This window comes from Vanessa cardui, chromosome 9 (genome assembly GCF_905220365.1).
Source record: "Vanessa cardui chromosome 9, ilVanCard2.1, whole genome shotgun sequence".
NCBI classification, from domain to species: domain Eukaryota; kingdom Metazoa; phylum Arthropoda; class Insecta; order Lepidoptera; family Nymphalidae; genus Vanessa; species Vanessa cardui.
Window position 1 is genome coordinate 2,550,844 of NC_061131.1, and position 17,132 is coordinate 2,567,975.

Consider the following 17,132-nt stretch of genomic DNA (forward strand, 5'->3'; position numbering starts at 1 on the left):
ATTACGTAAGTCGTCTTAAACAATTGTGTCGCTACCACCGCCCACGACCATAAGGGCACATATAGCGCCACAGGACAACATGATTGTCGAATAAATAATAAAGTACACGTCCATAAAATCTATTAACAATTATGTTGGTCCGTATTCATGATTTAAGCTGACCAAGCTCCGCCTGTCCGCTGTGATTGATGCGATTTGGCGCCACACGAAAACTGAATTTTGATTGGTGAAAAGGTTAAAGTCACAAGCGTTACTTCATTATGATTTGTTAATTTTTTTAACTGGCATGACACATGATAATTTTATTTGTTTTTACTTAAATGAAATTTAATTAACATGAAATGTAAGAAAAAGGTTATTAACCTTTCAAATTTTAAATATGTAGTGTAAAGCAAAATGGCCTTCAAATTCGTTCCACGCTATATAGCTAACAAGGATTTGTATTCACTGTCATGTTACGTACTTACAGAAGTTTTTATAAAGTATTTGCAATTAAAATAAAGTGCTGCCATTGAAATCTGCAAGAAAAAAAGTATGTCAAATGTAAAATAATTTGGCAACACTTCTTAGCTTAATAAATTATTACTTACCATTATATAATCTGTAATTCTGTGTAGAACTGTTATTTCAAAACAAAAAAGGTAACAAGGTATTTCAAATTTATAAAAATCTAAACAATTATTATTTTTACTGACGGATTTTTCGCATTCATTTTTACCTCTTCTTACTTTTTACTTCTTTCTCGTTTAGAATATCTAAGAAGTAAAAAAAACTGTTGTCGCCCAATATAACCAAAAACAATATGTATAACGTAAATCTGAAAACTCGATATTTAAAGCATTGTCAAGTTACTAACTAACTACTAAGTTACGAATTAAAACGCTTGTTTTATTAACTTGGGTCACATTTAGTATTGTATTAAAGTAGGTTTACCATTTTCAAAGTGCTTTAAATCAGGATAAAATGAAATATGAAATATTTTTGAAGGATTTTTTTGAACTTCTTTAGAACTATTATAGTATCAGTAAGTTGTAGTATTTCGGTAGTATCAATTGAGGGTTTCTATGTGATAAGCTATCGTTCACTTCTTAATATTCTTACGAAGTCACTATATATACTTAATGTATACTAGAGATGATCTGGCCCTACTGGCTATATTTTATAATTTAATAAACAATAAATGGTACTTATCAAAGAATATAATACAGAATACAGAAGAATACAGAAGAAAAATATAATACAGTACTTATCAAAGAATATAATCAAAGTGACAAATAAGCACTGCGTACCAACATTTATCTTAAATCTCTTTTAGTCTAATCCTCATTTAAACACAACCATATAAATCATCATCATCCTCATCATCCTCCTGCCCTTTTCCCAATTTGCTTCTCCTTCCATACCTCTCTGTCAGACGTCATCTCAAAAGTAACATTCTTTCTAACCATATCGTCTTTCACACAGTCCATCCATCGTTTTCTTGGTCGTCCTCTACTTCTATATCCATCCACATTCATGCTCAAGGCCTTCCTCACAATATGTCCCTCATTTATCCGCATTACATGCCCATACCATGATAGCCGCCCTCCACATAACTTATCCAACTCAACCATATAAATGTATAATAATATAACATAATAATAAAAACGATACACGAAAGCCAACCCAATGCTTGTCTTAGACAAACTAAACGAATGGACACCTCATCTAAATCATAATGTTTGTTGCTTGTATGTATTTATATACTGTGTTAATTTAATTAACTAAATTCTATTGTCACCAGATGAAATAAGTTATCGTACACATTAGATGAATTTTAATGATGAGCGGAAACTTAATTTGTATTGGATACTAATTCGCAGATACGGAAATTCTTATGACGAGGATATTATTGTTTTAATGCATGCCTTGATTGTACATGTTAAGTGCAGTAATATATATTAAAAGTACATAACGCCTCGTCTTGCCTCAGGAGTATTTTTCGTCTAGAGGATCGTAATAGGCTATTTGACTGGTTTTTAAAATCAATTTTATATTATTTAGTAGAAGTTAAGGAACCCAGTAAAAGTGTTTTTTTATTTCTAGTAGTTACATATTTGCCGAAAAATATCATATTAAAAATTCCATATTTAATTAGCGCGCAGAAATGCTACTTGAACAATATGGCGCTGCAATGGGGTCGGTGACGTCACTTTCCTGTATTTTAATCTGTGGATCATATAGTAGAAAAGCAAAGTTTACAAGAAAGTGACTTCATCATAAGCCAATCAGGCCAATCAGGAGCGTTGTGTGTCACGTGACAAACGTTTGAATATTTGAATTTTTATTTAAGTATGCATTTTTGAATAATAAGTAAATAAAAATTAAGTATTATCTTCAACATTCATTTGTAAATAACCATTTTTAAACTCATAATTATCAATTTATTTTAAGCATGGTCAAATAGCCTTTTATACCGGGGATATGGTAGCAGCATAATCAGTGGTGTAGCTCTTGTAGGGCAGGTGTGCAGTGCACCAGGTCCCTGGACTTCAGGGGGCCCTCTAAACTAAACCTCAAGCTTCTGAAGCTAGAAAAACACGATCCTGCGCACAAGATTTCTTATTTGGTATCTATAACTTTAAAGGGTCAATATTAGTTAAAGGGGGATGGAAAAGGGGGGGTGAGGGGCCCTTCCTCACCTAGCTACACTGAGAATAATTGCCATCATTCAACGTTAACAAGAACAGTACCGTCTATGCGAATACAGCACAGTGGTGACACACGCACAGAGGTGTAAGCCGTTTTTTGCGATCTCCGCACCAATATGTTATTAAGAGACCTTAATAAAAAAATTCGAGCAACAACAGACCAAAACCCAGATTAGGCTGATAAGTTCTTGAGTTTTTCAGTCGAAATTTTCACACCCGGAGTCTGAAAGTTGGGTAGGTGTCCAGTGTGCTTCGGAAACCACGTTTTTGTTTCCGTTCTCAGTTTGAGGTTCTCAGAACGAGGTTCGCCGATACTTTCTTAAAACAAAACTTCGATTACATTTTCACCATAAAACATTATCCTTTACGCGCCATCTGTTAAGCTATAAAATTTGTTGATACTGACGCATTTTGAAGAATAAATGGGCATACAACAACAAAATAACAATAAAAACATCTCGTAAAATTCCCACTGTTGGGCTAAGGCTTCCTCTCTCTTTTTGAGAAGAAGGTTTGGAACATATTCCACCACGGTGTTCCAATGCGAGTTTATGGAATGATCATGTGGCAGAATTTCTATGAAATTAGACACATACAGATTTCCTCATGATGTTTTCCTTCAGCGCCGAGGACGAGATGAATACAAATAAAAACTGTTACAAATTAAGCACATGAAAATTCAGCGGTGCTTGCCTGGGTTTGAACCCGCAATCATCGGTTAAGATGCACGCGTTCTAACGTCTAGGCCATCTCTGCTCAATGAATATTGAAATAACGAAACGGTTACTTATGAATTTATTTGTCCGTATGTGCTTATCAAAATACATATCTATGTTATAATAGTATAAATTTGAAATTAACTCTGTCGGTCTGTCTGTCTATTGCTCTATCCCGACCAAACCAGTGAAAAGAAATTAACGAAATTTGACATGAAGCAAACTTGAACTCTTTAAAAAAGAAACTAAACATCTCATTACATTATTTATCATATTTTAACGGGCGTGTAAACAATAACAACGATTTGACTGATTTCCACTTTACCGTAGTTAGTAATCAATAATTTAATAAACAAATGAGATAAAACTAAAAAATTAAACGCGTTAGAGCGGACGCCATATTTTCTTACACGTGTCCCGACCCGACTACTCTAACGTCCCGTTCACGGTAACGGGCCGGTAGTTGTCGCATGAGGCGCGGGCGACTTCTTGGTTCGTCCAGGAATCCGTCCGCTATAATATAACATTTCAAAATTTGTCTTTCCGACCAATGTATCCTGCGTTCTTGTTTATAAACATAGACAGATATAACCCTCTAAGACAGTGTTGGTCAATCAAAATACGACGAAGTGTCGATCGGGATATAGAGTGATTGTGACTCTATATTATAATGTTATAAATTTGAAAGTAGCTCTGTGTATTTGTCGCTTTTTCACGACCAAACCGCTGAACCGAATTTTATGAAATGTGGTATAAAGCAAGAAAGGACATAGGCTACTTTTTTGCCTACCACGTGACAACCAACACCCTAAAACGAGCAAAATATGTGACTGTTAGTCTTCCATATAACTGGAACACTTAATGAGTGTATGATGAGATAATGTTACATTAATGTGATGAGATAATGAAACAACAGGTGGAGTAAGACGTTGAAGGTGTGGTGCCCGAAACAGGACAAGAGGAGCGTCCAGTTACAAGTTGTTATAGGTTTGATTTTAACCAGATTAGCAAAAAATAATTAACATACGAAACACATTGAACCAAACGTATTTTTGAAGTTCATGTTCCATGAAACTTGAATATTAGGCCGGATAAAAATCTGCGCCATAATTATCCACAAGCCGGCATGAATTCGAGCAGTGTGATGATCTCCTTCTCAAAAGTAAAGGAGTTACGTTTGCTTTTTTTTTAAATACCGTTCCGTTTCACTCATTTTTCAGATAGGACTGCTTACGGTATTTTACAAAGTTTTATTTTAATATATTACAATATCAAATTACGTAACTTAAAATGTAATACGTTTAAATTTCGTAACGATTGAATAGTCAGACACCGAACTAGAAGCTAAACGAGGAACAATATAATGTTTATATATGTAGTATATCGAATCAGTCGCTTATTATTTATTATGATTCTAATCAATGGGCCTGTTTTGACTATTGGTCAAATAATTTATATCATCTCAGAGTGTTTTGCTATCATCCTTTGTTCTAGAGCCCATTGGGCTTCACTTAACACTCGATTGCTATGGGATTATTTTCTTAACTGAAATATTCTGCGGTCCTTGAGACCTTAGTACTACAGCATTGAATATAATAAGCAGTTCTGAGCTGATCGACTTAGTCAACACAAAATATAATTCACTTAAATGTTATTGAATTAATTGCAACAGTAATTTATTAATAGAATAAAATATTTTTGAGAGTTTGATAGTCGCTTTCTCTAAGATATATGAAGCTTTTCATATTTCATAATAATTACTATATTATGTGCTTACATTAATATATATTTTAATATAAATTACATTTTGAGTTGTAAGCAATAAATGTCTATGTATTATTATAATGATTTGAATATTTGTTCGGAAGAAAAAAACATTGACATATGTTCATAAACATAAAATGATGAATACCCCAAATTTGTAAAGTTATTATAAATACCATGTTATGTATTTTCTAAAGTAATCAAAGTCAAAAATCTTTATTCAAAATAGAAGTCAAAAATCTATCATATGTTTGGAATTTAACATCTCGGACCTGAGAAGTGTATAATAAAAGCATATTATCACCCCAATTAAACAAATATATTTATTTTTAATATAAACATCACAAAAATATAGCTTGTTGTAATAAAATTGCAATTAATTCATTTTAATATAACATTTACGGTACCTATTTTAAAGCATCCACGCATCCATACGCAGGCTATCTATCCTTAATAATGGAAGGCATACATTTCATGAGGTTTCTATACATAGCTTTGAAATTTCCGATTATGTTTATATATTTTCTATTAATTATCCTAAACAAAATAAAACGATGCATAAAATTTTAACATACTGTACAAATATGTATCGAGAACTGCATAAGATACAGAAATGTGTGATGCTTAAAAGGTTTCTTTTGTTAGCGATATTTTTTTTTTTCTTAATTAAGTATATAAAGCATATGTTAGATCTCGTCTCAGTCATCTAAATTCTAGATCATTATGTATTACTAAGTATTAAATATGTCAATTTACTAAAAATCGTTGTACAGTGTTGCTTTACAATGCAAGTAACATAAAACTTGACCTACTCTATGTAGGTATTTGCAGATTTTCAGTAGACTATTAAGGTATTAGATATTTATTATGTACTTAATTGGTAAAACAAATACTGAGGATTTTTTTTTAAATTGTTGTGCAGTGCTATTGGTAGAAATTTAAAAAAAATAAGTTAAGGTAAAGAGTGGAGTAATAGTGTAAATAAAAGAGATAATAATCATTATTATTTAAATTTTCAAGTAAAAATTATTTCAGTAAAATGATAATGTGCAAAAATAATAATTAAGATGCATATTTTAGGGTTAGTTCTCACGTGGATGACGCGCTAGCCCATTGAAATCGCAGCGCACAAGATGCGTATGTGTAGTATATAAACCGCGAGCTGCGGGGAAGGAAGCATCAGCTATCAAGTATTTAATCTTATATAAAGCATTCAATTTAAAAAAAAGTGAAATATGAATTCGGTAATTTCAACTGCGTTAGCTATTTTGGCGGTAAACGGTAAGTTAATAAAATTATTATAAAATAAAAATTATATATTACAATACAACAATAATGATATGACATTATAATATATTAATTGATTCTTATTTTAAAATTTTTTAAGTAAAAAAAAAAATTTAATCTGTTCCATTGAATGTTTTTTTTTTTTTAATATTTCGTTTTAATGTAACAAAAACGTTAACTAGTGCATTAAGTCAGATATGTTGAAGGTTTTACTATTATTATGCTATCAATAATTATCATAGTTTAAAATCTTTAAACATCGCGTGTAAATAAAAATATAGAGTTAAAACAAAGCATACAAGAAAGACATTTGAAACACGTGGTATCTTCCTTTCGTACATCGGATCGCACAAACATCCGACAAACAAATAACAAATCTCTTCATCAAAAATAACAATTCGAAATAAAAAAAAACAATGAGGCAAATGAAGAACGATTATGTGATCGGATACTGTATTTATGCTTTGGATGCTTAGAGTCGCTACAATTTTGAAAACCTCAAAATGAAGGTTTTACTGAGAAAGTTTTCAGTCACTAAATCCGTAAAAAAAGATTATTCTAAAACCGTTTAAAAGTTATTATTTAATTATTAAATTAAAACTAATTAATTTATTAATCAATTAATTTAAAATATTTTGATTTAGTTGGTATTATAAGTTGTCCTAAAAGTAATTAAGCCTTGACTTACTTAATTAGAAAAAAAAAGTGTATTCAACTATTAATACTTATCCCTTGAATTATATGTATACATATGTATATATATAAATCAATACTAATAACACCGAACAAAATTATAATTTCATACATACACATGTTAATGCATTTGACTAGGGCATTTATTACGAAATGCATTTGTAAATTAGCATAAAGTCTAAATTATTCTAGCCTTTGCGAATCGTGTTACGTACGCTATCGCTAAGAGGACAATCAATTATGTGTGAAAATAATTTCAGCAAACCTGACCTCAAATCATTGTTAGATTATCTATAAAGGCCGAATTTATTTGTACATTACATCTGACTGCATCCATCGTTAGCGATAACTCATAAACGGTAATACAATAAATGTCACGAACTAATCTTTGATCGAGATAACGTGTTGAGGTTGTTTCGAATTATACATCGAATAATTTTACGTCTACGTGAAATTTCTAAGCGAATTCAACAAATATGTTAACAGAATAATTTCATCATTATAGTTTTGCTTAAGTTTTTTGTCGATAAATGATAGATAATTGTATATCGCATGCAAGATTATGATTTAAAAAAGACAAAAGAATGAGAAATTCTTTATTAGAAAATAATATTAATTTTGAATTTGTTTTGACATATTGAATAATGGTTCACATAATAACATTATGCACGCATTTTAATGTGATAAGTATAATTTTTATATCATAGGTCCTCTGGAAACGAATATAGTTTTAAATATTATTAGCCATGTACATTGTATAGGAAATAATTCCAAAAAAAACAAGCAAAATTTATTTAATCCCTATATGGGATGAATTTTCAAAAGCGCTGTAACGCCCGTCTCATATACAGACAGCAGACAAAAATGTCCCCAACACTATTTCCCATTATTTAAATATTTAAAAGGCTATGTATACAAAGAAAAAGATCTTTTGAATCTCCTAAGCAATTAATTTGCCAAAAAATCGATTATATTTTAGTCATAAATTGAACTCCAATAATCGATGATGAAACAAGGTGAGCTATACGGTAACATAAGAGATGACAAATTTTTAACCAACTTCAAAAAGGAGGAGGTCATTAATTAGTCTGTAATTTTTTCAAAAAAATATGGTACTACTTTGTTTTACTCATAAACATAAGACAAATTTCGATATTTTTGAATACTATAGTATTCAAAAATAACGAACTTCCATCCTAAGTTTTCACCCTCCTAGATAATAATTAAAAAAAGAAAAGAAGAAACCTAATAAATAGTACGCTTCAATAAATTTTCGTATCTCTTACATAACATTATATACATTAGAAATTACCCGTTTCATTATAAATTCACCCATTTTTACTCCCTTAGTAAAGGAATTATGATAAATCGTTTCCTAATGTTCATCTTTGTTCTATATGCATTTTCTGTGTAAATTTTCATCTCGTTAGACCCAATTCAGGCACTACGTTGTATCTCAGGCTGACATTAAATATTGATTGCGTAGATGCTTTCATTTTCCACTGTTGAAACCGTTACAAATTAGCTAATAATTCTCTTGTCTATGACTTCGGTCCTTTTGAATACCGAGCTATTTTTAGTTTTACATCAAAAGTAGTTCAAGCTAGCAAGTACTAATTATTTTTGAAAATATTATAAAAGGTGGGTGGATTAGGCACATGTGTGTACATAAGTAATTGTGAATACTTTAAAGTTACCGACTTCAATGGCATACCAATAAAAAAGCCCGATTTGCTTGAATTATTCTAAGAATTCCGATGTATGTCTTACTCTCATCATCAAATCCTTATAATATTATATGAGATTATTTTGTAAAAACGTCTAAAGTGATGTCCGAATATATATAAAAATCAAAATTCAGAACAGGCGGTTCAAATTTTATAGCCAAAAAAAAAATCTGTAAAGCGGAATCGAAATATGGGCACTGGCATAATACATTAAAAACTGTTTTTATGCTATAAATCACTGCGAATACAATTTATATATAACTATACTTTCTGGTAGACCGTTGAAATTCAAGGCTGTAGGGGTAATATTGACAAATCTTAACTATGAATTTCATAGAGCAACAGGAGCTCTAGGTCTGGACTCCCGTTATTCCTACTGTTACATACACCTTGCTCTTTCGTAAATCCTTTACTGACTACGATCGTTTTCAAATTCCAAGTAAGCAAGACGAAGCAAGTACCTACCCAAGCCTATATTTTGCTTTACGATTGGCTGAATCCACATGGGTCCGTGTGTGATGTCTATAATTTTATTAAAATATATTACAATTTGTAAACAATTACATTCACATTAAATGTAAACCTCTGTGTAATTATGTAGACTTGTATTATTCCAGGATGCTTTAATACGTAAGAGGCCATCATTAACTGGGCATGTCATTATTATTATCAGTATTTTATATGTATATATTTCCAACTTGTGGTTTATCACGTAGTTAGATATGTAGGAACCACACACTCGCCTATATTGTGTAATTTATATTATATAACCTAATTATTGCATTTTTTAAAGAACACTTTGAGCCATTTCATAGCATTGGCATTGTCACAAAGTTCCTAAATTTTTAACATCGCGTATATCTGTCAAAGTAAAAGTCCACATTATTCTGAACATACTTTTCATTTGCAACGTAATATGTATATTTCATGAAACCATGTAAACCTTGTATTAATTTTATCAATGAGATTAACTAAGCATAGGTAAGTAATAGGTAGGGCGTGAAACAAATTTCACACCAAAATCCTCTGCAAGAGAAAAATAGGCCATATGTTCATATGATTATTGTCCATAAGAAACACATTGGAATTCTCTATCTTAGAACATTTGACATCTTGGTAATAGAAAATCATCAACGTGATGTGATAATTAAGTTGTCCTAACCGATTTCGCCCACAGCGTGGCGGTCAATCCCAAGAGAGATTAGTCGGCTACGTAGGACAATATTATAAATACAAATGTAGGCACAGGCGATCTCTAATGCTTCGCATTTGAAATCCGTTGTGAAGGCAAATCTGAAAAGACCAGAATGAATTCAGCGGCAGTAACGTTTGCTTTTCAAAGAACGGGGGTGTACAAACTTCCAACTTCCAGATTCCAGGCTCATATCGAGATTTTTTAAATAAATAAAGTGCCAGCGAGTCTTTACCCGTTAGGTGTAGTACCTAACTAATCCATCACTTATTAAAATGCCTAATACACTTAAAACTATTAAATACTGTCGTATTAACATATTAAGAAATGGCATACAATTCCTTCTGTCATGTCTAGGAGCGTAAGCAGCCTGGGTTAAAATTGTGTTCGCATCCATGAGGTTTTATGATTAACTCATTAATGATCCAAGACTTATCCATCTCTGGCAAAGTGTCGTCCAAAACGCGAGGTTTTGTACAAACCTCGCACCCTTTAGACGACTCTGAGCATAATTAACGTCAATAATATAAACACAATCAGATCCTATGTAAAAAGAGAACTATTTATTTCAATAGGCAAATTATCTTCATATTCCTTGCAAAAATATTCAAAAAATTTTGCAATTGTCGTCAATCGTAAACGGCTTAATTTTATCGTATACGAATGGCAGATTGATTAATAGCCGCGCGCCATCATAAAAAAACGCCATAACTCGTTACACGAATAATTTAAGCTATGTTAGCATAATGAAGTGTAATAAATTTGTCTTCAACAACACAGCAATACCCTTGGTTCGTGGTGTGAATATCATATCAAGCTTTAGTCTTAGATCGTTACTTACTTCTTAATAAATGATCTATTCCTAATCAAGACACGTAGTAATTCGGGAGAATATATTTAAATTTTAATTACCTATTGATTTGTGGGTAATTTATCACTTAAACAGTAAGGATTTCTTCTAATTTCAAGTATCAAGATATGATACGGAACATAGTTATAATGTTTCATAGACGTTATCGTTGTCTGAAAGTATAAGTAAGTACCTAGAAGAATGCCAGTAGGTATATATTGCAGACACTTAATCAGAAATGTAGCTGAATTCAAATTTTATGTCCTTGCAAAGCGTTTCGGAGAAGATTTGCAAAGACAATAAAGTATGTAGTCTATTGTTAGTGTAATCGCTGTTGAGTTTTTAAACAAAATTATTCACGCTTAATATAATATTTATAATGATATGGCATATCACAATAGTATCAGAATTATTTTTGACAAGTACTAAAATAAGTGTATCATTTAACTGTACATTCGTTAATATTTAAATGATATTATATTTAGTTTTAATTTAATTAATTTAGTTAAATTGTTCCTATTTTTCTCAATCTCGGATTAATATACAGATTTTCCTGTAATATATTGCATATATTTTCATCTTGTTATCACACATGTGTCTGATTGATCTGGTGGATATGGGAAACTGCTATTCTCCTTTACAGATATCAAGTCAAAAAAAAAAAAATCATTATAATTACTTATATAACAATTCAACTGTCTAGTGCCTTTCGTCATCGGATGGGGTTACCGAGCTTCTGATCAACGGCGTTGGGCTGTTCTGCACCCAGCATGTGGTGGTCGCCAGCAATCACCCATTGCCATATCCGCACGACAGGCCATCCCCATTTCTATTCCGGCCATGGAAATGATTGGCTACCAAAATCCCTTGCCAGGACCTCTGACCGTCACAAATAATGGACATTCAGGTAAATGGTTTTGCAATATTTAGTGATGTTTTTTCGGTTTTCTAAAAGTTTCTTTAAATTAAAACAAGTGCACGGGTAAACACATTGTGCAAGGAAACACCACCCTCGAAAAAAGATTTTTAAAAGACTTTTACGATCATTTTATCGATAGTCTAAATCATGAATGTAATCGGTGGGGTGCCCGGTAACGCGTGGCATCCTGATATTTTGAACTGTATACTGGGTTAAGATGAGGTTGTGACTAGTTTTAAGTTACCAGTGCATTTTTTCTTACTAAAATACATGATAAACAATTGTTACCCGAATTGTCTCGATGGGGGATTGAAATCGTTAAGCGGGCCTGGAATCTTCGGAGAACACGTAAGGTTATAACTATAAGCATAACTTAATTTCCAGTGGCTCTAACCATACCGAAATACTCGTCTGAGGAAGAAAAGAAAGGTTTTCGCCTTCCATACATCTTCGGAGGTCCACTCGACAATGAATACGAAATCGAAGGTCTGCATTTCCACTGGGGCGATAAGAACAACCGAGGCTCAGAACATACTCTGAACGATATGAGGCTTCCCCTTGAAATGCACATTATCCACAGGAACAAGAAATACAGGAGCTTGGCTGAAGCACTCCAGCACCCTGATGGTCTTTGTGTATTAGCTTTCTTCTACCAGGTAAATTTACCAATTCACATAATTTTTTGCTTTATGCACTACTCCTACAATATGAACCCACTATTGAATTGAATGTATAGTTATCATATATTAAATGTATTTTAAAATCATGAACTATCTTAGTTAAAGTAAAATATTTTGTCATAAAATCTTGACAAATAAAAATATCACCAAGCCGCATTGAAAAAGCGTGGTAGAAACGCTCTAGCCGTTTCCTTCAATGTGCGTCCTAAGTGACAACGATGAACACAACACCGATGACCGAACACATGGATTCCGAAACGACGAAACCTGAATGTGCATACGATCCTTTTAATTTGTATTATCCATCTTGTGTGCGGTGTGTACGGATCGCAGTGACAGAGGACAAAAAAAGTAAGGTCTAAGTTCGTAGCACCATTTAAAGTCTGACATATTATACTTCTATATTATATCACTACATCTTCATCTAACGACATCACTTAAAATACATGTATTACCTTTTTGAAACGTCTTAAACCACAAAGGTAATTTAATAACGGCTTCTGCTCACAGTATCAAATATGTATGTAGTGTGCGTTTTTATCGTAAACTACTACTTAATATGTACCGATTACCGAATACATCGCGTGACTTTTCGAGGCGCTGTAAATTTTCATAATTGTAATAAATTCTAAAACATAGAAAACAAATGATTTGTTGATGTTATGAAATTAACAATATCTACAGTAGTACCAAAACAATAATAATTTATAATATTATTTCAGGTTGTCGAATTCGACGCGAAGCTCCTCACTCCAATTGTAAAGAATCTGTCAGCTATCGAAAATTACAACACTACTATGCAGCTACCACATACCTTCTCCCTGTCCTCCATCCTTTCAGGCCTTGATAGTGAACGTTTCTACACCTACAAGGGCTCTCTGACCACCCCTCCTTGTGCTGAAGCTGTTACATGGGTTGTATTCTCTGACTATCTACCCATTTCTGTATTCCAGGTAAGAACATTGAACTTTTAATAATTTATAGCTAATATTTATTAACTTACAGAATAATGAAATTAAACCATGTGTCGAGAATTATCAAAATTAAAAAAAAAAAAATTTAAATTTAGTTTGCAAAGAAACTTGTCTCCAATATTACTACTGTTAACTATTGACAAATGAAAACATACAACAACAGCCTGTAAATTCCCACTACTAGGCTAAAGGCTTTCCTTTTGAGGAGAAGGTTTGGAACATATTCCACCACGCTGTTCCAATGCGGGTTAGTGGAATACACATGTGGCAGAATTTCTATGAAATTTGTCACATGCAGGTTTTCTCACGATGTTTTCCATCACCGCTGAGCACGAGATGAATTATAAAGACAAATTAAGCACATAAATCAGCGGTCCTTGCCTGAGTTTGGACCCGCAATCATCGGTTAAGAAGCACGCGTTCTTACCACTGGGCCATCTCGACTCTAACGAAATGAAAACATATTAATACAAAACAAAAATTGTATTGTTTTTCAGATGGATAACTTCCGTGGTCTCCTCTCTAACCTGAACCTTCCTCTGGTGGACAACTTCAGACAGTTACAGCCACTCTTTGGTCGCCGTGTCTTCGTTCGAATTACTTCCAAAAATCCCAAATTCAAGAAAACTAAACTGCATTACTCCAAATGGGACTGGGTTGGTCACAAGAAAACTGAAAATGACATCGCCGAATTCGATGATTAATGACCCAACGTGATCGGAATTTTAAATAACCACTCACCGCTTCTCGTTCTCTCTACGGGTAATAGATAATCAATCAACACCAAATAATATCGAGTAATTGTTATTATCTGTTTAATATGTGTGCACTGTTTAATATTGTATGTGTGCGAATAGTATTATTAAGTGTAAGTTGTTAATAATACATGTAAATAAATTTATAGAACATTTTTAATTGTTTTATTAAATAAGCATATAAATTATAAGAAACATAAATAGAATACATAGTTTTTTAAATATTAAAACTACATTTTAAAAAGTGAGTAGCTATGTTGCGTAGTTATCGGAACCAAATGTTGACTGAAAAAAAGAAAGATAAATAAATAGTCTATGAAAACAGTGTCATAAATATATAGTTAAACCAAGTAAGCCTTACCTCAAATCAAAGTTCACCTTTTGTAAAACAAAAAACAAAACAAACACAATTTGACACACACTAACATGCACAGTCATGTTAATAGGGGGTAAATAAAACAAATATTTATTGTGATATATTATAATACAACTTCAACAATCTATTTATACATTTTTTTTATTTATTGAACTAATAATTTATTAATATATTTTTTTATCTTTATAAATGGTTTATCACACAAGTTTAACAGGATAAAAGTATAATTTATTATCTGTGCGGAATGTTATTTTAAACTGTCAAAAAATGCACACTGAAAATGACTAAATGCAAAATCCATATCATAATTAATTTGTTAGTTACTTTTCTTCGTAATTGGCATATATACAACTGCCAGTCTGTTGCAGTCAGACAAAAACTCATGCATTATTTTAAAAATTATTTTAGCGTACCAGGTCTTCTGGGTTGAACATGCCCTGAAAACAAAATAAATACATTATGTTTATTAATAAGATAATGATATCTTATTTAAAAAATTATATTACAATTTAAATTTTAGAAAGTAAGTATAGTACGACACAAATTAGATGTAGCATCGGAAAATGCAATGGAATGAAAATGAAACCGATTACTGCCGATTTACACAACCAATAAAAATAGCTCCCTGTCGCGCCATTCGACGCTATTCGTCGCTATAGATTCACCCGTCAGAGAAAGCAAGTGCATGTAAATCGACGCGTCAAATTGACGAATATATTAGGTCATATGATATTACAAGTTATTATGTTTGTATAAAGATCATATTCGCATGAGAAATAAATATTGATAATTTGGGATAGCGAACTCAATTTGGATGTGATCGGTTTTACGAATTTTGCCGATGCGACATCTAAGTTGTTTCGTACTATAGCAGATAGCTATCTATATAATTTAATATTATAAATGTAAAAGTAAATTTTGTTGGTACGTCACTTTTACACGACCAAACCGTTGAGCCACATCAGATGAAATTTGGTATTAAGCAAACTTGAACTCCGACAAAGGACATAGGCTACTTTTTTGCCTAACACATGTCAACCAACACCCTAAACTGTGTGAAGCCACAAGCAACTACTAGTATTATGTATAATAACTAGCGTTCTTGCTACTATTCTATGCAGTTAAGATTTTTACAGTCACTTTTTATTTATTAATTCATATTTATATATGTAATTAAAGATAAATATTTAAAACTATATGTCACCAGATGAGAATATTTCTTGGGGCTTACAAATTAAAAATGCTAATGATTCCTAGTCCTAACCTTGTTTTTCCAATTGCCTAGGAATCCGATACTATCAAATGGACAAGTAGAAGATGGCAAACTAGATCATAATGTTGGGAGATTTTCTGGTCAAATAAAATCTTTTTTCATTATAATTTAAATATAAATATGTATAATATTTTACTATAATAAATTATTTAATACTCATGGAGTACATGGCAAATTAAAAAAATAATTTTAGCTCTGATTTTATTCGATAACTCAAATGAAATAAAAAATTAACTTATATTTACAGCAAGATTAATAAAGTAATTATTTTAATGTAGACAAAATCTATAAAACTGAATACCTTAGCACGACGGAGAATGGAATCTTTGGAAGCATCGTAGGGGTGGTCCTTTGATGGAATCTCTAATACTGCTGGGACTGGAGCGGTGTGTGAGTCGATCGCATGCCGGATCATTTCAGCAATGTTTTGGTTGATCAGGATTATGTCAATATCATCACGTTTAACAAATCTCTTGAAACATTCTTCAACTTCACTTACCGGAGTATCTGTGAAAGATTAAAGCAGAATATAGTAGGTATTTTAAAAGGTAACAAGTGTATATAAAATGAAGTAAAAACATTTCCCTTTTTTATTCTAAGGATTAAGCATAAAAACTTACTTTTGTCAACTACCATGAAATTTGGATGTCTGTTCTTGTTGATTTCGCCAATCCCACCGAGGAGAAATCCGACACAAGTGTCCTGAAATCGTTAAACAATTCATATATATATATAAAAAAAAACATACAAATATATGTGTGTGTACTATTTGAAATCGTTATTATGTACTTATAAAAACTAAACTGCAATAATATTTATTTTGGGAGCGACAAAAGGAATGATAATATATGAAATATATAATTACTTACTTCATCTCCTATTACACTAATCAGTTTCCCTTTTACTGCAGCCTGGAGAGCCATTTTTGTATATTTTTTTGAGGATTTTAGGCGAAATTTTCTTGAAATGGAAGCTGTCACAAGAACTCGTCACCTGACTATAGATTTTTTCTGTAAGGTTGTCATCCTGAGAATTAATGAAATCTTAAGAAAAAAAATTATTAATATAACGGCAAAGTAAATATTTGTCGCTCTAAGCATTACATTTATTTACATATTTCTGTTATAAATTAGAAGCATTAGCATGAAATATTTGGGGCAAGTTTGGGTATTATTATTTTCTTTACTTTATCTTTTAAGTAATTACAACGGCCAACACTATAACGTTTATTGTCAA

At 31.9% G+C, this 17,132-nt stretch overlaps 2 protein-coding genes across 2 annotated transcripts; one reads left to right on the forward strand and one right to left on the reverse strand.

Annotated features, from left to right (window-relative positions):
- Positions 1 to 6,321: 6,321 nt before the first annotated feature.
- Positions 6,322 to 14,402, forward strand: LOC124532506 (carbonic anhydrase 7). The gene is made up of 5 exons (XM_047107417.1): positions 6,322 to 6,451; positions 11,623 to 11,826; positions 12,223 to 12,494; positions 13,241 to 13,471; positions 13,990 to 14,402. Exons 1-5 carry the CDS (start codon positions 6,406 to 6,408, stop codon positions 14,194 to 14,196), a joined length of 960 nt encoding a protein of 319 aa, XP_046963373.1. The 5' UTR covers positions 6,322 to 6,405; the 3' UTR covers positions 14,197 to 14,402.
- LOC124532507 (V-type proton ATPase subunit F) lies at positions 14,386 to 16,925 on the reverse strand. Its single transcript, XM_047107418.1, has 4 exons — positions 16,766 to 16,925; positions 16,517 to 16,598; positions 16,198 to 16,403; positions 14,386 to 15,060 (listed from the first exon to the last, which is right to left on the reverse strand). The coding sequence occupies exons 1-4, from the start codon at positions 16,817 to 16,819 to the stop codon at positions 15,028 to 15,030; spliced, it is 375 nt and encodes a 124-aa protein (XP_046963374.1). The 5' UTR covers positions 16,820 to 16,925; the 3' UTR covers positions 14,386 to 15,027.
- Positions 16,926 to 17,132: the final 207 nt, after the last annotated feature.